Source organism: Manihot esculenta, chromosome 1, assembly GCF_001659605.2.
Source record: "Manihot esculenta cultivar AM560-2 chromosome 1, M.esculenta_v8, whole genome shotgun sequence".
NCBI lineage: Eukaryota > Viridiplantae > Streptophyta > Magnoliopsida > Malpighiales > Euphorbiaceae > Manihot > Manihot esculenta.
The window spans coordinates 4,191,861-4,214,662 of record NC_035161.2 but is presented as its reverse complement, the minus strand read 5'-3'; the positions used below and the strand labels follow the sequence as shown (position 1 = coordinate 4,214,662).

The following is a 22,802-nucleotide window of genomic DNA, read 5'->3' as shown; positions in this document are numbered from 1 at the left end:
TCCATTCAAGGAGGAGAGCAGTGGTGGGTGATGATATAAGTGATGATGAGAAATGGAGTTTGAGTATGCACCACGACAAGGCCAAAGGAGAGTTTTCTTACCCAAATCTCCAATAAAACAGTAAGGGGATGACAAATTCTAGTTGAAAATAGGCACGCCTATCTTTAGAGGAGGACGCTTTGAAATTGAAGGTTTTCTTGATCAGATAATTTCTTTGAGCAGTTGAAAATTAGATTTATAATAGAATTTCTACTTTAATGCCACAAGCTTTGTAGCTAAAATGAGTTTTATCTTTGATTGATATAACTGATTTCCAAAAAAAAAAAAAAAGAATTTTTATAAAATTATGTGTAATTTCAATTTTTTTAAAAAATAAAAATTTTATAAATTAAAAAATAATAATAATAATAAGGGACAAAATACTCATCCTATATTATCCGTTTGAGATACATTATATAAATGCTATGCTACATTTATAATATAATTTGAAAAAATTCAAAACCAACCCTTAAGCTTTCACCAAATTTAAATATAAATTCAATTAAATTTTAAAGTAAATGACTTCCTCTTTTGAAATATTTATATTAAGAACTTCATATATAAATTTATTAATAAATTTTATTTTTAAATTAAAATTAAATAATAATAAATAAATTATTTCATTAAAAAATATTTTTTAAATACAAATTATTTTCTATCAACGAATGAAAGTTCCAAAAATTGACCCAATACTTTTAGAGCTAAAATCACATATTGCCTAAAAAAAATTAGACTAAGATACTACATTTATTTTATAATAACTGTGATTTAAGGTTAATACATTCAAATTAATAAAACTAATTCATCTTATTAATTTTTAAAAAACTATAATACTTTTTTGTATATTAATATTAAAAATTAATAAAAATATATTTATTTTATCTCATAATTTTTATTTACTTTATTTTGACAATTTTTTACTAAACTTTTCAAGTATATTCATTTTAAAATATTAAGTTTTATTAAATAATATGAGATATTTCAAGAAATTTCTTAAAAATAAAATTAAATAGAATTATATGTTATTATAGTATAAAAATATAAATAATAATTTAAAATAATAAAAAAATTATTAAGACAGAAGAATATATAAAAAATAATAATTAATAAAAATTGACATATATATATAATTTAAAAATAAGATCAAGATATCATAAGAAGCCGCGTTACTACGACGGAGTTATTATTATTTCAAAAAACAATATTTAGTTTTTTATGACATTTATTAGTTAATTTTTGTATTTTAAAAAAGAAATAGTGAAAAAAATTATTTTTATATTTTATATTTTTTTATCAATTAAAACATAACTTTTTAAAATTATTATATTTTATTATTAAAAAATTAACGAACTTATTATGTTATTTATCATGTCAACATCATCAAAATTTATAATTAATTATAAAAAAATATTATAATTTATTTTTATTACAATGATTTGGGGATTTAGTTAAATTAGAAATTTATAAAAAAGTTCAAGGAATACTTTCATTATGTTATAATTTAATAACATTTAAAATAGATAGAGAGAGTTTTTAATTAATTAATTATAATGTGAAGGATAATTTAATATTTTTTTAAAATGTGAGGATTATTTTGTTATTTTCTCAAATTATTTATAAGTTTTACCATTACAATTTCTGCTTAAGTGACCACCAGCTCTGCAGTTCACAGGTCACCAACCCCGTTTGTTGGATCTGTCCTCTCTCTAAAACCCTGAAACTCTTGCTGTCTTTTACGCTCTCCCATTCTCAAGCTAGCCCTTTTACTCTCTATTGCTCCTCTAATGGCGATCTGCTTCTTATCTCCGGTGAAACCCATATCGATTTCTCCATTAGTACACAATAAAAACCCACCAGTCTTCCGCTGCAACTTCTCTCTCCCAACCATCACCACTGAACCCAAACCAGTTTTCACCTCCGTCAGATCATTCGCCCCCGCTACTGTTGCCAACCTTGGCCCCGGCTTCGACTTCTTGGGTTGCGCCGTCGACGGCCTCGGAGACTTTGTCTCTGTCACTGTCGACTCCTCCGTCCATCCCGGCGAGATCTCCATCTCTGATATTTCTGGAACCCATGCGAGCAAAAAGCTGTCCAAGAACCCTCTCTGGAACTGCGCCGGTATCGCCGCTATTGCTACCATGAAAATGCTCAATATACGGTCTGTGGGTCTTTCGCTAATACTTGAAAAAGGCCTTCCCTTGGGGAGCGGCCTTGGATCGAGCGCTGCAAGTGCGGCGGCGGCTGCTGTGGCTGTTAACGAGATTTTTGGGGGAAAATTAGAAGCTAAGGATCTAGTTCTTGCTGGATTGGAATCTGAAGCCAAAGTTTCAGGCTATCATGCAGATAATATAGCGCCAGCAATCATGGGAGGATTTGTATTGATTAGAAGTTATGATCCATTAGAATTGATGAGCTTAAAGTTCCCAGAAGGAAAGGATCTCTTTTTTGTCCTCGTCAGTCCTGATTTTGAGGCACCCACCAAGAAAATGCGAGCTGCGTTGCCGGCAGAAATCGGGATGCCCCACCACGTCTGGAACTGCAGCCAAGCTGGGGCGTTAGTGGCTTCTGTGCTGCAAGGGGATTTGGTTGGGTTAGGCCAGGCTCTATCATCTGATAAGATCGTGGAGCCCAAGCGGGCGCCATTGATTCCTGGGATGGAAGAGGTGAAGAAAGCGGCTATTAGAGCTGGGGCATTTGGGTGTACAATTAGCGGGGCAGGGCCTACAGCTGTAGCTGTGATTGATGATGAAGAGAGAGGAAAAGAGATTGGGGAGAGTATGGTAGAAGCCTTTTGGAAGGAAGGGAATTTGAAGGCTGTGGCTATGGTGAAGAGGTTAGATAGAGTTGGTGCTAGACTTGTTGGGAGTGTTCCAACTAGATAATCCAACAATTCTCTATGTGGGTGTGTTCTCTTTTTTTTTTTTTTAGCCACTAGTTTGATTTTAGAGCATGCAACAACAGAGAAACGAACTCTACTGTTTGTCCATTTCCCTGAGGCATTAATAAAATTTAGTTTCTAGTTCTCCTTTTAGTTAATTATGTTGTATCTGGTTTGCATAAGCTTAATCTGTAAAGTTCCTGAATTCTTGGAGTCTCAGTTTTGTATTCCATTTGACTTGCCACTTGCTTAGCCAATAATTAGAATTTGCTTTTGATGATCTGTGGCATACTATGAACCTAACTCTGTTGATGCTTGCTTGATGAACTGGTTTTACTGTGATTGTGAATATGAAGAATCTGAGAAAAATACAACAAAATCAGACTTGAATCTTAACGGATGCCATCTTTCTGATAATGTTTGTGAGGGTTTTCCACTGAGTAGAACTCATTATTTTCAATTGTATTTTGTGGGTTAGTAAAATCATGGCTGATGGCCTGATGCATGCTAGAACATTACAAGTGATTCTACTCTCCTGCACGCCTTGTGTTCCGTAGAACTCGGAAAACTAATGGTTCTAAACTCTGGCTTCAATGACATCAAAGATGTATGTTTGGTGCACCTGAGAGGTAGTTTCTCCAACTCTTATTTTATTCATTCTGGTGTCTATTTCTATCATCTGTAGAGAACATTTCTGAGTTTTAATTACTGATAAGGTTGAAGAAGTCTATGAGACGACTAGATAAGAAAGCATGGAAAAGTTATGTATTTCCAAACTAGAACTGAAAGATCTACCATGAAGTATAGAATTCTGTAATTCCTCAGTGTTTACAAATGCTAACATTAACATACTGATACTGCTTCTTCACTCAAAACCTATGAGAATTCTTATTTCCATAATTTTTATACTGAGTTTGCCACTAACTTATTCTTCTTCTGTCCTGATTACAATCCAGTTATCATTGGAAACTTTCCAACTTAATTCAGTATTTGGTTGCAGAAAAAATGGTTCTGAAATTTATTCGATGATTTAAAAATTGCAAATCTATAAGCAGAGTGTCTTCGAGCTGTTCTAAGTGTGTTGAATATCTCTTAATTTTTCTGGAATTATTACAATGGTTATGTCTTTGCATTACAATGGATTAATAACCCATAACTATTCATGTTAGATAGTATAAATTTGGTATTTATTTCTTTTGCTTGATTTGAGAAGCTTTGACAAACTTGGACAGATTGAGCTTGGATTCCAGCAGAGTTGATGACTAGGGGCTGGCTGATATAGCAGCTCACTAAATGGTATGCCTCATCTTCTTCTTTTGAAAAGGAGAACAAAATAATCCTGAAATGGAATTTCAACTTTTGAAATTTGTTTTAGTTGAAAGGTTATCTACAAGCATGCTTATAAATTTGATCAAGTATCAGAACTCGTATTTCAAGATTTCATGTGAAAGCCTCAGTTTAGATTGAACTTGATAAGTAATTTTTCATGCTTATATGTGGTTTATTAATTAAAATTTTTGTGTCAATGGTTGCAGTTATATCTGATGTTGTAGATGAAATTGGTACTCTGTTTTATCTCGTGCATGAATCTAGTATTTGATTGTACTTTATCAAGATATTTTCTCCAATCCATGTTGTCGTGCTTTGAACATTGTTCTGCTGCAAACATCCGGCAGAAACTTGGAGCCAAGCCTTTGAAATTCTTTTAAGGGTAAATAACACTTTAATCCTTATATTTTAGCATAACTAACAGATCGATCTCTTTACTTTTAAATTCGAATATTTTATGTATTTTTATTGCATTTAATTAATTAACTAATAAATTTATAGATTTTATAGATGAAAGGATTCATAATTTGAACATATAAACTTAAAATATAAAGATTTAACTCTTTATTTTTAAAAATAAAAAATTTAACATATTAATTATATTAAAATTTAAAAGATTAAATTGTAATTTATTAAATTTTTAAAAGAGTTTTGAACATTAAAAAAATTATAAAATGCCTCGGTGACACCATGCACATGAAATCGCAAACTGCTAACAATTTAACACAGATAAAAACAGTTTTTAAAGAGAAAATTATTTTGCTATTTTTTATGGTTTACTTTTTTATTTTTAGGGTTTAGTTTTATTTATTTTTTTAATTTTAATCTGTTTATTATGTCATGGATGATTGTCTCTATGAAGTACACACTTGTGTAAATTGAGGGTGACTTGGCAAATCTAATGTTTAATATTTTGAATAAATTCAAAATATTAATATTTAGAGATTGAAAGATTAGTATAAAAAAATAATTTTTATAATATTTAATTAATTAAAATAATTATATGCTATTAAAATAAATTCAATCTTCCGATGGTAGTGCATTGTTGTCAGCGGGAAGGGCAAGTTGTGCAGGTTGTTTTCGAAACAATGAAGGAAGATGGCTTTTGGGCTTTCAACGGTTTTTGGGCTTTCAACGGTTTTTGGGCTTTCAACGGTTTTTGGGCAATTGTGGAGCAATGGAAGCTGAGCTATGGGGAATATATTATGCTTTAGTATTAGCATGGGATTCAGGGTGGAAGAAGATTGAAATTCAAACGGATTCTCAACTCGCGTTAGATTTACTTGCAGGTAGAGGTGCAGGAGTTTTTAGAGTTGCTAATTTGGTGAGAAATTGTCGTGATCTTATCAATAGAAGCTGGGAAGTCAAGATGGTAAAAATTTACAGGGAAGCAAATGCGGTAGCGGATCGTTTGACTAGTTTAACCATTGGTAATGATTTTAATTTGAAAATTCATCAATGGCCTCCTGTTACTATTAAATTTTTACTGGATGCTGATAGGTTTGGGCTTTCATGGCCTAGATTAATAAAATAAGGGCTCTATCCCTCTTTTTCTAAAAAAAAAAAAAAAAAAAATAATTAATGCTCTCTGAAAAGTGAATAGCTTTTATTTGATTGGAAGTGATTTATCTATTTTTAGTTTATTCTAAAAAATTTTAATTAGTGAGTAAAATTTATGCAGTGTGTTGCATATTGTTTTTTTGGTGCATGTTTTTTTCTACGTAATTATTATGTTGGGTTCAAATTGAAAAATTGATTAAATTGAATTAATTTAAAATTTTAATTTATTTTTTATTTATTTTGATTCGATTTGATTTTTAATTTTAAAATTTTTAATTATTTCAATTCAAATGAATTTTGATTTTGATTAGAAAAAATTAAAAAAATTAAATCAAATCGATTAATGATAATAATATATTATTTTCAATTAGATCATATTAATATTAAAATATTTCAATTAATTTTTAAAATATTAGTATAAAAAATATAAAATTTATTAAAAATCAAATTGATTAACTTGAATCGAATTAAATCAGACCGGTTCAATTTAATATTTTAATTTTTGATAAAAATTAGTGCGATTTGATTTTCAAAAATGCTAAAATTTTAATTTTCAATTTATTTAGTTTAATTTGATTTTAAACTGAATCGACTGAATATTCACCCATATTTTCATATTTGTCATAAAATTTATAAAATTTATGTAGTTATATATTTTATAAATTTAAATTATAATAAAAAATTAATAAAATATTATTAAGTATAAATAGTAATAAAAATTTAAAATAAAATCATTTTAATATATTTAATATTTTATTATTATCTTTTAATTAATCAGATGATATTATTAATTATCTTTAATAAACATCAGATCAAGTGATCTGATGTTTATAAAGTCTCTGTAAATTTATTAAAATTAATTAAGAGATAAAATAAATCACTTATTATAGAAATTTTATTTTATTTTTAAATATTATAAAATTAAAATTTAATAATTGATTTTCACCATTTATGTATACTCAAAATAGAAATATTCATTTATAAATTTTAAAATTTAAATATAATTGTTAAAATTAAAACAACAACATATTATCTAATAGTTTTACATTATCTTTTTCAAGATTATTTAATATTTAATTTAAAATTTAAATTACAATTCTTATTATTTCATAATTTTATATTATCAAAATTATTATTTTACTTTACTTTTCATAATTATTTAATAATCTCATCTGAAAATTTTATATTTTACTATTTATGTATATCTAAAACTCAAATTTCTAGTTTTAAATTAATTTAAATAATAAAATAATTATCCACTCTAAATTTTAAATTCAATTATAAATAATTAAAAAATCTAAGGGGATTTTTAAAAATCCTTATATAATATAGACTATTCAAGACGGAATAGCTCCTTTCTGGTTGGTCTTGGAGTCTTGTCCGAGGTCGTCGGTAGTAAACGGTCATTGGGTTTACATCTTACCTCTTCTTTTTCCCACAGAAGTATCGATATTATTGCTGTAAATCTGTGTCACATAAGGAAAAATGGCTGAATTTCTCCTTACTTTTGCTACAGAGGAGTTGCTGAAGGCTGTTCTCTCGCTCGCTGCTCAGCAATCCACCATTCCCTGGGGGTTGATATAGAGAAAAAGGTTTTTGTATTATTTACTGAACGTATTACAGAAGTTTATATAATACAAGTCTAACTAAATACAAGATAAGTATACAGCTATAACTCAAATACTAAAAATAAGTATACAGTTATAACTCAAATACTAAAAATAGATAAAACTGTTATAGTTAGTCTTTATCCTTAATATCTACAACTAACTAAATACAAGATAAGTATACAGCTATAACTCAAATACTAAAAATAGATAAAACTGTTATAGTTAGTGTTTATCCTTAATACGCCCCCGCAAGATTGAGGCGCCATTGGAGACTCCAATCTTGGTTCTAAAGTAACAAAACTGAGTTCTTCCCAAAGCCTTTGTAAGCACATCAGCAACTTGATCTTTTGAACTTATGTGAAGAACCCTTAACTGTCCAGCATTAATTTTCTCGCGAACAAAATGGTAATCCAGTGCAAGATGCTTCATCCTAGTATGATAGATTGGATTGGCGCAGAAGTAAGTCGCACCAAGATTATCACAATGAAGGACTGGTGGTTGTGATATTGGTGCTCCTAAATCTTGTAATAAACTTTGAACCCAAAATACCTCTGCTGCAGCATTGGCTAAGGCTTTATACTCAGCCTCTGTAGAAGATCGTGAGACAGTCTTTTGCCGACTAGATTTCCAAGAGATAATATTAGAACCAAGATATAGAACATAAGCAGTTGTAGACTGCCCATTATCAAGGACACCACCCCAATCAGAATCAGAGAAGGCAGACAGAGTATGAGTGGAATTTCGATTGAGAAATAAGCCATAATGTATGGTTCCTTTGAGATATCGCAAAACACGTTTCAGTGCTTGAAGATGAGTTTGCGTCGGTGCATGCATAAACTGTGACAGCCGATTCACTGCAAAAGAAACATCAGGACGCGTAATTGCCAAATATTGAAGAGATCCAACAATTTGGCGATTAGCAATATGTCGATGTTGCGAAAGAAATAATCCTGCAACTGTAGAAATTACTTCAACCCCCAAAAAATGATTTAATATTCCCAAATCTTTGATAGAGAATTGAGCAGATAGCTTCTGTACACAGGTATTCAGAAAATGATTGTTATTACCTGTAAGTACAATATCATCAACATATACTAGAAAATATGCAGTAATCCCATTGGAGGAAAAAATAAACAAGGACGCATCAGCATTTGATTTGCGAAAACCAAGTTTGAGCAAAAAAGAAGTAAGTTCAAGATACCAAGCTCGTGGAGCCTGTTTCAAACCATAAAGAGACTTCTTCAGTTTGCAAACATAATCATAAAACTCGGGTTGCACATATCCTGGAGGTTGCTGCATGTAGACATCTTCATAAAGTGTGCCATGTAAAAAGGCATTATTTACATCCAATTGCCTTAACTGCCATCCTTTAGAAATTGCAAGAGTAAGAACTACCCGAATTGTGACCGGTTTTGTAACTGGACTAAATGTATCAAAATAATCACGCCCAGGTTCCTGAATAAATCCTTTGGCAACCAAACGTGCCTTGTACTTATCAATAGTACCATCCGGTTTACGCTTAATCCGAAACACCCATTTGCAACTAATAAGATGATGTTTGTCTCTCGGAACCAGCTCCCAAGTTTTATTTTGCAAAAGAGCATTGTACTCTGAATCCATCGCCTGCCGCCAAAGTGAACTTGCCAGAGCTTGTTTAACTGTTCTTGGCTCGAGTGTATCCTGTAAAGAATATTTAGTTGTAAGATTAACAAAAGAAGAATTAAAATACTTTGAGTTAGGCTTCCTTTGTCGCTGCTGCCGTTGTACAGGAGCTGAAACTGAGTCTTGTGAAACAATCGGTAGTGGCAAATCTAAATCAGCAGTAGAAGATTCAGTCATCAAAGGTTCAACTTGTTGAGTCTCAGTACTAATTAATGGCATGGCAGATTGATCAGATTCTGCTGATAATGCTGTAATAGATTCTGAACCAGTACTCGAAACCAACAAATCAGAATCACTTGGAATAGAAATTGCCAATGGAACCGAAGCAACTGCAGTTGGTGCAACAGGTGATGAATTTTGTTATTGTGCCGAACCTATACAAGAAGCATCTCGAAAATAATCTGTAAATTGATGAGAACTAGTGCAAGTTTCAGATGAAAAAATATGCTCAACAAATTGAACATGACGAGACAAATACAAACGATTAGCCTTTGGATCGTAACATTTGTATGCAGATTGAGTTGGAGAATATCCAAGAAAAATACAAGGCAATGAACGACACTGAAGTTTAGAATTATTATATGGCCTTAGCCATGGAAAATAAAGACAACCAAAAGATTTCAATCTCTTAAAATTATGAGACATACCAAACAATCTAGAGAAAGGTGTTTGAAACGAAATAGCGGACGAAGGCAACCGATTAAGCAAATAAACAGCAGCCTGGAAAGCATGAGACCAATAATTAGAAGGTAAAGTGATCAAACATAATTTAGCCACATTTTTATCATAATTATTATTGCTTATTCACACATTTTTCAGTTTAATTTATAGTTTTTATCTTATTTTTACAGAAAAAGAAGAAATTGAAAAATGGAAGAAAAAAGTGCAGACAATTCACAAAGGATGATTTGCCCAGTGATTTGCCCAAGATCACCAGATATCTGCTCCAATCACTGCCCAGATCAAGCTAAAGCAGAAACCCGGAGGCAACAGGCAACAGTGATTTGCCAAGTGATTTGCCCCAGACACTCGAAGATCACTGGCCAAATCACTCGCAGAGACATAGAGGACTGACTCACAGAGGCAGTGATTTGCCCACTGCTCGCTCAAATCACCGGGCAAATCACTTTGACAGCAGAAACTTACAGCAGAGCGGGAAAATGGACAGAAAACAGAAATCCAAATTTTTAGAAGTCCAAATCCAATCCAATCACCTCCAACACAAAACCAAGAGCCACGAAAGAGTCTCTCATCCAAGGAAATCCAATTGCAATCAAAATCTACATCAATAGAGGAGTCAAACACCAAATCAAAGAGGGATTCCAAAACCCTAGATGGAGAGAATTCTTCAAGCTATAAAAGGAGAACCTCCAAAACCAGCAAGGCATCTTCTGATCAGCATTGGAGCTTCCTCTTCCCCTCGCCAGAAATTCTGCAGCTCTTCCCTTTTCTTTTCTTTTTCATCTTTTGTGTATTTAGTCCACCATGAGTGGCTAATTTCCTTATTTTCTAGTTGAAGTTGAGAATATTCAGATTTGTGATGAATTGGGAGGTTTAATACTCCATTGTTGAACTCTTGTTTGTTTCAATATTTATGCAATCTGATCTTTTCCATAATTATTACTTTGCTTTTAGAATCAATAAGGGCCCATTGCTTTTAAATTGCTTAAGTGATAAATTGTTTGAATAATTTAAGTCCGTAATTGCTTAAATTGTTTGAGCATATCTATAATCAGTTGCATAACCTAGCCTTGACCACGCGGTTGACAAGGATAGAATTGGGTTTCTCTAAGTCTTAATGCAGTTAACAGTTGTTCGATGCCAAAGGCCCCAAGGACGTTCCTTGGCGACTTGTTAACTAGTGTTTGATTAGCGAACGTTTCCTAATCAAACTAGAACTAAGGAGGAATTTGGATTGTGAGAAGCGTCTTCCACAATCAAAACTAATTTATTGAAATCAAATAGGAGTCTTTAATAATCAATGATCAATTCTGAACAAACTGAATTAGACTCATATTTCAACTAGAAGCTTTTCTCTTATTGATTTACTCATCTTTAAATTATTGCTTTCTTTTGCTATTTAGTGTTAATCCATCAACTCAAAACCCCCCTCTTTTAATTACTTGTTATTTACTTGACCTAGTCATTATTAGGAAAATCATTGGTGTCAATTCCCTGTGGTTCGACCCTATTGCCACTATCTACAAATTCATTTTGTTGGTTGATAATAGGTTTATTTTTTACGGCTTCGACAACCGCCTATCAAAAATTGGCGCCGTTGCCGGGGAATTGATTAAAACTAACGTATTTTCCCTTTATGACCAGGTCTGGCCGTAAAGACAATCTTCTTTACGACCCCGAGATTGAAAAAACTGCCAAGAGCTTAAGGAAGCAAGCAAATTTGAGGATCGAAGCCTCAAAACCATCTTCATCAACAACTCCACCTCACAGACCACCTACTGCCCCTGCTGAAGAAATTTCTGCACCAGCAGAAACTTCCACCACCGCACCTGCTACAGCAGAATTTTTACCAGAAACCGAATTTCTGGTCATGGCAGAAAATCCAGCAATGGCAGCACCACCTGCTGCACATGTAGAAGCTGAAAATCAAGCAAGAAACGTGCCCATCCAAGCACCACAGCCACGGGAGAGAACTCTTGGAGAGTTAGCTGAACAAGCAGGAGATCAAGCACCCTTATGCATTGAATATCCCCTATTGACAGCACCATTCGAGCTAAGGACAGGTCTGATTCATCTCCTTCCTAAATTCAGAGGCCTAGAGAATGAAGATCCTCACAAGCATTTGAAGGCATTCCACGTTGTGTGCTCAACCATGAGACCCCAAGGCATTCCAGAAGACGATATCAAGCTTAGAGCCTTCCCTTTTTCCCTTGAAGACTATGCCAAAGAATGGCTGTTCTACTTGCCACCCGGATCCATCACATCATGGGCTGATATGGTAAGAGCATTCTTGAGAAAATTCTTTCCAACCTCAAAAGCCATAGGCATCCGTCGGGAAATAAGTGGCATAAAGAAAAAGCACTCTGAAGGCTTGTATGAGTACTGGGAGAGGTTCAAAAAGTTGTGCACAAGCTGCCCTCGGCATGATATTTCTGACCAATCTCTCATTGAGTACTTCTATGGAGGTTTGCTACCCTCAGAGAGAAAATTTATTGACGCAGCCTGTGGAGGAACAATTGAAAAAAAATCACCTCGAGAGATGAGGGACTTAATTTCCTCCATGGCTGCAGCTTCTCAACAATTTGGAGACCAAGAGCTGCCAACAAGGAATGTAAATGAGGTGAGTAATTCCACTTTATCATCCCAACTTTCTGAACTCACCAATGCTGTCCGTAGCCTTGTTGTGAGTCAAACCCAACAAGTCCAGCAGATTCAGCAGCCCAAGACATGTGGAATATGTGCCAACAACCACCCAACTGATCTATGTCCTTCCCTTCAAGAGGAGGACCAGCAAGTCAATGCTGTTGGAGGCTTCAATGGGCAAAGAAGGTATGATCCCTATGCAAATACTTATAATCCAGGCTGGAGGGACCATCCAAATTTCAGTTATGCAAGGGAAAATCAATATCCAAGCTACCAGCAAAGGAATCAAGCTCAAGCTGCACCTCAGAATTCCAATGCATCTCTTGAAGAGATTGTGAAAAATTTGGCAAATACTGTGCAGAATCTTGAGAAATAAATGGGGCAAATGGCTTCATCCTTGAACAAAATTGAATCACAAGGAAAGCTACCTTCCCAAACTGAGATAAATCCAAGACAAAATGTTAGCGCCATCACATTAAGGAGTGGAAAGGAGTTGCAAGACAATAGGGCTGAAAAATTGCAAAAACAGGGCATGGAAGAAATTCTGCCAGAAAGTGATCAGGGCAGTGATTTGCCCAGTTCACTAGTAGAAACTGACCTGATCGCTGGTCAAACTGAGCTGTCCAGTAGTGATTTGCCCAAACCACCAGAGAAGGCAGAAAGTGATTTGCCCAAATCACCAGAGAAGGCAGAATCCAGTCAAAGGCAGAAACAGCAACCAGCAGAAAAATTCAAGATACCTCCTCCCTTCCCAAAGAGATTTGCAAAGTCCCAAAAGGAGAAAGAGGAAAAAGAGATATTGGAGACACTCCGCAAGGTGGAAATCAACATTTCCCTACTTGATGCTGTAAAGCAAATTCCAAGGTATGCCAAGTTTCTCAAAGAGCTATGCACCAACCGAAGGAAACTTGCTGAACGTGAAAAGGTAAGTGTGGGGGAGTGTGTTTTAGCTGTAATCCAAAGGAAACTTCCAACCAAATGCAAGGATAGAGGGATGTTCGCGGTTTCATGCAAGATAGGCAATGTGGGAATAAAGAAGGCCATGTGTGACCTTGGAGCTTCAATCAATGTCATGCCTTTGTCTATTTTTAACTTGTTGAATGCAGGTACACTCAAGGGCACCAGCATTGTGATCCAATTAGCTGACCGATCCATTGTCTATCCCAAAGGAGTGCTAGAAGATGTGTTGGTGCAAGTGGACCAATTAGTCTTTCCAGCAGATTTTTATGTTATTGACATGGAGGAAGACAAGAGCAATACCACCTCTGATATCTTACTTGGAAGACCATTCTTGAGCACAGCAAGAACAAAAATTGATGTGCATGATGGCACATTGACTATGGAGTTTGAAGGGGAAGTTATCAAATTTAATGTTTATGATGTTATGAAATTCCCCAATGATGTTTCTCCTGTTTATGGCCTTGATATTATTGATAATTTAAGTCAAGAAGTTTTTGATTTTGATCAGGAAAACTTACTTTATGAAGGTCTTTGCAGGAGAGAAGAAGTGGACAGCAACATCTTTGAAGCAGACAAAACAGCAGACTGCTGTAACTTGCTGGGTATGGGTGATTTGCCCAGTGATTTGCCCAGTACATCAGAAAATCTGCTCAAATCACAGCTCAAATCAGACAGTATGCAGACAGTAAACCAGCAGACAGAAAATGCACCAGATCTGAAACCCTTGCCTAGCCACCTCAAATATGCCTACTTGGGAGCTGGAAATACACTTCCAGTAATTATTTCCAACCAGCTCAGCCAAGAAGAAGAGGAAAAGCTCCTGGATGTCTTGAGGAAACACAAAAAAGCAATTGGGTGGACATTGGAGGACATAAAGGGTATCTCACCCTCAACATGCATGCATCGGATACTTATGGAGGATGAGTGCAAACCTGTTCGTGAGGCACAAAGAAGGCTGAATCCACCTATGATGGAGGTTGTGAAGAAGGAGATAGTAAAACTCCTGGATATTGGGGTAATCTACCCCATTTCTGACAGTAAGTGGGTAAGTCCCATTCATGTGGTACCTAAGAAGACTGGGATTACCATTGTCCCTAATTCTGAAGGAGAGCTAGTACCCATTCGTGTGCAAAATGGGTGGAGAGTTTGCATGGACTACAGGAAGCTCAACACAGCCACAAGGAAGGACCACTTTCCCTTGCCCTTCATGGACCAAATGCTTGAGAGACTTGCTGGAAAGAGTCATTACTGCCTCCTAGATGGATATTCGGGGTTTTATCAAATCCCCGTTGCACCTGAAGACCAAGAGAAGACCACTTTCACATGCCCATTTGGCACATTCGCATTTAGGAGGATGCCCTTCGGTCTTTGCAATGCACCAGCCACCTTCCAAAGGTGCATGATGAGCATTTTTTCTGACTATGTGGAGAAGATCATTGAAGTCTTCATGGATGACTTTACGGTATATGGCAACTCATTCCATGAATGCCTAACCAACTTGGAGAAGATACTTCAAAGGTGTTTGGAGACAAACTTGGTTCTCAACTATGAGAAGTGCCACTTCATGGTCAGCCATGGCTTAATCTTAGGCCATATTGTTTCAGCAAAAGGGATTGAGGTGGACAAAGCCAAAGTTGACACCATCAAAAATCTGCCCTACCCAACCAGCATTAGGGAGATTCGATCATTCCTTGGACATTCTGGTTTTTACAGGAGGTTTATCAAGGATTTTTCTAAAATAACTCAGCCTCTTTGCAGATTGTTACAGCAGGATGTACCCTTCAACTTTGATGACAGCTGCAAATCAGCCTTTGATTTGATCAAATCGCTCCTAATTTCTGCCCCAGTCATCCAACCACCTGATTGGACCCTTCCATTTGAGATCATGTGTGATGCCAGCAACTTTGCTGTAGGTGCGGTATTGGGACAGCGTGTAGGTAACTCTCCTCATGTCATTCACTATGCCTCACGCACCCTAGATGCTGCACAATGCAATTATTCCACCACAGAGAAAGAGTTGCTGGCTGTTGTGTTTGCATTGGAGAAGTTTAGACCCTATCTACTTGGTACAAAGGTGATTATATACTCAGATCATGCTGCACTAAGGTATTTAATCAAGAAAAAGGAATCCAAACCTAGGCTGGTGAGATGGATATTGCTGTTACAAGAGTTTGACTTGGAGATCCGTGACAAGAAAGGCAAGGAGAACCTTGTGGCGGATCACCTCAGTAGAATTCTGACCGAGATGGAGACATGCCCCATCAATGAGACCTTCCCTGATGAGCACCTCTTTGCTGTCCAAGAAGAGGAACCATGGTATGCTGATATTGTTAATTTCCTTACTATAGGTGATTTGCCCACTGATTTGCCCAAACACATGAGAGACAAGATCAAGAAAGAAGCAAGGTATTATGTGTGGGATGAGCCTTACTTATGGAAGCATTGTGCAGACCAAGTCATAAGGAGATGCATCCCAAACCATGAGATCATGTCTGTCCTAACTTTCTGCCATTCTTACAGCTGTGGAGGACACTTTGGGCCACGCAAGACAGCCTTGAAAGTCCTTGAAAGTGGGTTATTTTGGCCTAACATATTTAAAGATGCTTATTTATTTTGTAAGTCATGTGCAAGATGCCAACAAACAGGAAAACTTGGCAAAAGAAGTGAAATGCCTCAAGCATCCATCATGGTGTGTGAAATCTTTGACATATGGGGCATTGACTTCATGGGGCCATTCCCACCTTTGGCAACACCTACATACTTCTTGTTGTGGATTATGTGTCCAAGTGGATTGAGGCCAAGGCAACAAGGGCTGATGATGCAAAAACAGTGTGTGATTTTGTAAAGTCCCACATTTTCTCAAGATTTGGACTGCCCAAGGCAATAATCAGTGACCGAGGCACCCATTTTTGCAACAAGGTGGTAGAAACTCTCCTAAAGAAGCACCATGTCATCCACAGAACCTCTACCTCCTATCATCCTCAAACAAATGGGCTGGCTGAAGTGTCAAATAGGGAGATCAAGTCAATCTTAGAGAAAACAGTCTGCCCAAGTCGCAAAGATTGGAGTTTGCGCCTAAATGATGCCTTATGGGCATATAGAACAGCATATAAAACTCCAATTGGGATGTCTCCATATAGGCTGATTTATGGGAAAGCATGCCATCTACCTGTGGAACTTGAACACAAGGCCTATTGGGCTGTGAAGAGCTGCAATCTTGATAGAGAAGAGGCTGGAATCCACAGGAAATTACAGATTCAAGAACTTGAAGAGATTAGGCGTGATGCATATGAAGCTTCATGGGATTATAAAGCAAGGACCAAAGCCTTCCATGACAAAAACATCTCCAGAAAACATTTCCAGGTTGGTGATAAGGTTTTGCTTTTTGATTCAAGGTTCAAACTATTCCCTGGAAAGCTTCGGTCAAGGTGGATTGGACCATTTTTGGTTGAACATGTCTATCCACATGGAGCTGTAGACATTCGGAGCCCACAAACAAACAAAATTTTCAAAGTAAATGGGCAGCGTTTGAAGAGATTTTATGAAGGTTTTACTGTCCATGTTGTGGAGGAGGTCCCCTTGGATCCCCCTTCCCAAGATTGCTGAGCAAGACACTGAAGTCCAGCCCAAGACAGAAAACGGGGCACTACTGGGAGGCAGCCCAGAGGCAGTGATTTGCCCAGTGATTTGCCCACTGCTTGCCCAAATCGCCGGGCAAATCGACTGAATATACCATAGTCACAAGTGATCGGGGCAGTGATTTGCCCAATTGCCCAGATAATTTGACCAAGATCACCGGTCCAATCGCAAAATCAAGCACATCATCAGAAAAGGGCGTGAACAGTACCAGCCCAGCAACTGCAAAGGAGAAGCGGTCCGGCCAAGTGATTTGCCCACTGCTTACCCAAATCACTGGGCAAACCACCTTATCAATAATCCAGACAGCCAGCATTAAATGATCAGGGCAGATTCACATACCCAAATCACTTTAAGTAGTTCTTTTCTTTTATTCTTTTACTTTTTACGCTAACTACTGTTTTCTCTTCTTCTTCTTCGAGCTTTCTCTTCTCCGAGCTTTCTCTTCTCCGACCACCACTCACCCACCGGCAAACTCAAGACCACCATGGTAAGAATCAAGATGAGGGCCACCGGCGGACCATTCATGTGGAAGAAATTAGGGCTACCCAGACCACCCAGTCCCTCTGACAGTGACGATGAAGCGTGGGACGCACCTCCACCGGCCACCATCAACACCGAGACACCACCGGCCACAAGCACAGGAACAGGACGCACCGATTCACCGGCCGTCCAGATATATCGCCGGCAAAAGAAACGGCAAAGAACGCCGCCACCACCTTCCACAATAACCCTGACGGCAGACCCTGCGGGCAAAAAGCTACCCGAAGCCACCACTCCCTCCGGCCACAGCCAGAAACGGCCAAGAACTCAGTCGCCACCGAGGTCAGAGTCAGAGCCAGAGCCAGAACCTACCATCGCCAAAGAAACTGATGCGCACACGGATCTGCCAAGTGATGTGCCCACCGATTGCACCACTGATGTGCCCACCGATTCCACCAGTGCTATGCCAACTGATGCGCCCAGCGCTATACCAAGCGCTATGCCAAGCACTGATACGCCCACTGATTCCACCAGCGCTGTGCCCAGTGATGCGCCCATGAACTTACCAAGTGATACGCTCAGCAATTTGCCCAGCGATTTGCCCAGGCCAGCATACCCAGATCACATCGTCAAAGCACTGACATTCAACAAAATTTCTGAGCGCACCAGGCTGCTTAAAATTTCATCTCTACCATATCACCCTGGTAAGTATATCCACCATGCCACCCTTGGAGCACTGAGACTCCATTCCCAGGTACGTTCTCTCATCTCTTCTATTGGCTGGGATACCTTTTTCTTCCTACGCATGCCCTCCTTCCTGGAACTCACACAGGAGTTCTTCACCACATTCTATTTTGATAAACCTGCCATGCACAACATACACACACCTGGCACTATTGGGTTTAGATTATTGGGGAAGCGATTTCGCTTATCCCTGCAGGAATTCGGCATAGCCATGGGCTGTGAATGCCCTCAGTCCACCTGGGACTTCCCTGCTGAGTTTGATCCAAGCTCTGTGTACTTGGAATTAAGTGACAATCCACCAGACTCCTACTCACCCACAAGGTCCAAGGACCTTTACCTCAGCAACCCCAGCCTCAAATACCTCCATAGATTCCTGGCCTACACATTCTCTGGGAGGAAGGATGCTTCCAACATCCTGACCAGAACTGAGTTGTATATTCTTTGGTGCATGCACAGGGGAAGGAAAATTCATCTTGGATATTGGGTTGCCACCCAACTGTCCAGCATCATACAATATAACAGGCCACTGATTTTTGGCCCCTGGATCACTGCCATTGCAGTGAATCTCAAACTATTGCACCCAGCATATACCGACCTTTCCCCCACCCTCAAAACAACCCCCTTGGACCTACGCACATTGGATGATATGGGGTTGCTTTGTAAGGTGGGGGATGTCTTTTCCATTGCACCTGCAGGTCCAGTAACGCCACGCCATGAGCGTGTTTTCAGAAGGAAGAAAGCCACCATAAGCACCACCACCCAGTAGCCAGCCACTATAGCAGCCCCTGCAGATGAGACAACACAAGCAATAGGGCAGGAACCAGCAAATGAGACACCTCCAGCAGCCCCCCAGCAGGATGCTCCTCAGCCACCTGAAGACGAAGCCCCCAACCAGACAGTAGAGGCTCGTCTCAGAAGGATTGAAGATCGAATGCAAAGGATGGAGCACTTGTTGGACCTGCTAGTGGACCATTTTCTGCCCCAGCACCGTGACAGATAGCAATTTGCCCAGTGATTTGCCCAGTACTTGCTCAAGTCACTGGTCAAATCACTCACTGGCCAGGGAGTACCTTTCCCTTTTCTCCTTCATTTTTCTATATGTTTATTCACACATTGAGGACAATATGTGGGATAGGTGTGGGGGTACTGGAGAGTATTTATTCACTGATCACACCATCTTTTTGATTTCTTCTGTTTCTTTTTGTTTCTTTTTGCATTATTTTTTACCCCTTTTTGCACACACCAGAATATTTTTACACTCCTAGCACACACACACAGAATTTTGTAGCTAATTGCTTTACTCAACATAGATAACAAGGTTGAAAGAGTGCCCTTATCTCATGACCCCATTGATTTGCCACCCCTTTAAGCCTAAATTGAATCATTCACAGTATGTTACCTTCACTTAGGGAGTTTTTCTCTTGAATTGAACCCTTAAATGTGCTAAGGTCAAGGGAAATAAAAATACAAATACATGCAAACACAAAGCTAGTGTGACACCCCCTACCCGGTTAATGAATTAACTGAGTCGGAGACATTACATCTTCCTTTCGACCTTTGAATTCTGTAGCACCATACTTTCTCAGTTTATCAATAGGCGGCCTGGCTGGTGCTGGTGCAGGAACCGGTGGTGGAACTATAGCTGGCTGAGCTACTCCGGCCACCTGCCTGAAAATCTCTGTTAATTGCTGTAATAAGACCTCTTGCTCTGGCCTTCTAGCACCAGGAGGAGCCTGTGGCGGTGCATGGCCAGTGGCCTCAGTCGGTACATGACTTTCTACTTCTTCTCCGACTTGAAGTTCTCTGTGTTCTTCAGACATCCTATAATATGAAAATTCATAAAAAAAAATAGATCTGCATCAGAGTTACATCATATCTTTAATATATATGGCATGTACATATTCTTATATCTAACTATGTACCCACATACTGTCTAGAATCGACTAAACCTGCTCTGATACCACTAAATGTGACACCCCCTACCCGGTTAATGAATTAACTGAGTCGGAGACATTACATCTTGTAACAATTCTCTTATTTTTCCTTTAATTTATATCATGTAAATCATGACTGTTTTTTTTTTTTTTTTTTTTTTTTTTACAAAAATCCGGCAGAGTTTCCCCTTAAATATGGACTTGGCTTTACATTAAAATTTAATTCTTTTCTTTTCTTTTCTTTTCTTTTTCTTTTCTTTATTCATATTCTTTTTATTATTTATTTCTTTATTTTTATTTTATTATCCTTATTATTCTTTATATTATATATATATATATATATATATATATATATATATTTAGGATGTTACAGCTAGTGTAAACTCCCTATGAGTTGATTTGCCCAAACTATCATGAAAAACCAGCACAAAGCACAAATTATAAACCTGTTCCAATGGTCTAAGACTATGAGCTGTGCCTAAAAGCCACTTGGAGAAGTGACTGACTGAGTAACCGGGGGTGTATCACCCATGTACACAATTGCGTAAAAAGGTCAGTAAATTTTTTTTCAAGCAAATAAGTTTCGATGGTCTAGACTATGAGCAGAGCTAGTAGCCACTTGAACAAGTGACTAACTGAGTAACCGGGGGTGTATCACCCATGTACACAATCGCGTAAAAAGGTTAGTGACTTTTTCAGGCAAGGATAAGAATAAGTGCTGCTGAAAATAAAAATGAAAATTAAAAGGAGAAAAAGAAAAGGGGCAAGTCACTCCTAGGGGTTGCATTAAAACTAACATAAAGTAATAAGCATGATTGATTCAAAAACCTTTCTCTTGACCATGGTAGGTGAAAGGAAACAAGGAAAGGAGAGGATGACCTTAGTGCATGTACTCTATACTGTGATAATTCAGATTAGGAGTCTAGGGGGGGCTGATTAAGTGGTACTTAGGCTCTAAGGAAAAAGGGGGCTTGATTGGCTAAGTTATTTGTTGCTTGAGGACAAGCAAAAAGCTAGGTGTGGGGGTATTTGATCAAGCATAATTTAGCCACATTTTTATCATAATTATTATTGCTTATTTACACATTTTTCAGTTTAATTTATAGTTTTTATCTTGTTTTTACAGAAAAAGAAGAAATTGAAAAATGGAAGAAAAAAGTGCAGAAAATTCACAAAAGGATGATTTGCCCAGTGATTTGCCCAAGATCACCAGATATCTGCTCCAATCACTACCCAGATCAAGCTAAAGCAGAAACCCGGAGGCAACAGGCAGCAGTGATTTGCCAAGTGATTTGCCCCAGACACTCGAAGATCACTGGCCAAATCACTCGCAGAGACATAGAGGACTGACTCACAGAGGCAGTGATTTGCCCAGTGATTTGCCCACTGCTCGCTCAAATCACCGGGCAAATCACTTTGACAGCAGAAACTTACAGCAGAGCGGGAAAATGGACAGAAAACAGAAATCCGAATTTTTAGAAGTCCAAATCCAATCCAATCACCTCCAACACAAAACCAAGAGCCACGAAAGAGTCTCTCATCCAAGGAAATCCAATTGCAATCAAAATCTACATCAATAGAGGAGTCAAACACCAAATCAAAGAGGGATTCCAAAATCCTAGATGGAGAGAATTCTTCAAGCTATAAAAGGAGAACCTCCAAAACCAGCAAGGCATCTTCTGATCAGCATTGGAGCTTCCTCTTCCCCTCGCCAGAAATTCTGCAGCTCTTCCCTTTTCTTTTCTTTTTCATCTTTTGTGTATTTAGTCCACCATGAGTGGCTAATTTCCTTATTTTCTAGTTGAAGTTGAGAATATTCAGATTTGTGATGAATTGGGAGGTTTAATACTCCATTGTTGAACTCTTGTTTGTTTCAATATTTATGCAATCTGATCTTTTTCATAATTATTACTTTGCTTTTAGAATCAATAAGGGCCCATTGCTTTTAAATTGCTTAAGTGATAAATTGTTTGAATAATTTAAGTCCGTAATTGCTTAAATTGTTTGAGCATATCTATAATCAGTTGCATAACCTAGCCTTGACCACGCGGTTGGCAAGGATAGAATTGGGTTTCTCTAAGTCTTAATGCAGTTAACAGTTGTTCGATGCCAAAGGCTCCAAGGACGTTCCTTGGCGACTTGTTAACTAGTGTTGATTAGCGAACGTTTCCTAATCAAACTAGAACTAAGGAGGAATTTGGATTGTGAGAAGCGTCTTCCACAACCAAAACTAATTTATTGAAATTAAATAGGAGTCTTTAATAATCAATGATCAATTCTGAACAAACTGAATTAGACTCATATTTCAACTAGAAGCTTTTCTCTTATTGATTTACTCATCTTTAAATTATTGCTTTCTTTTGCTATTTAGTGTTAATCCATCAACTCAAAACCCCCCTCTTTTAATTACTTGTTATTTACTTGACCTAGTCATTATTAGAAAAATCATTGGTGTCAATTCCCTGTGGTTCGACCCTATTGCCACTATCTACAAATTTATTTTGTTGGTTGATAATAGGTTTATTTTTGACGGCTTCGACAACCGCCTATCATAAAGACGAAAATTGTAACATAGCAAGACCTGTTTCAACTATTGAGCGATGACGACGTTCAGCAGTACCATTATGCTCTGGCGTATGTGGA

The 22,802-nt window shown here is 37.3% G+C and overlaps 1 protein-coding gene across 1 annotated transcript; it reads left to right on the top strand.

The window, feature by feature from the left end:
- Positions 1–1,683: 1,683 nt before the first annotated feature.
- Positions 1,684–3,161, top strand: LOC110621944 (homoserine kinase). Its single transcript, XM_021766288.2, has one exon. It carries the CDS (start codon positions 1,824–1,826, stop codon positions 2,919–2,921), a length of 1,098 nt encoding a protein of 365 aa, XP_021621980.1. The 5' UTR covers positions 1,684–1,823; the 3' UTR covers positions 2,922–3,161.
- The last annotated feature ends 19,641 nt before the right edge of the window (positions 3,162–22,802 follow it).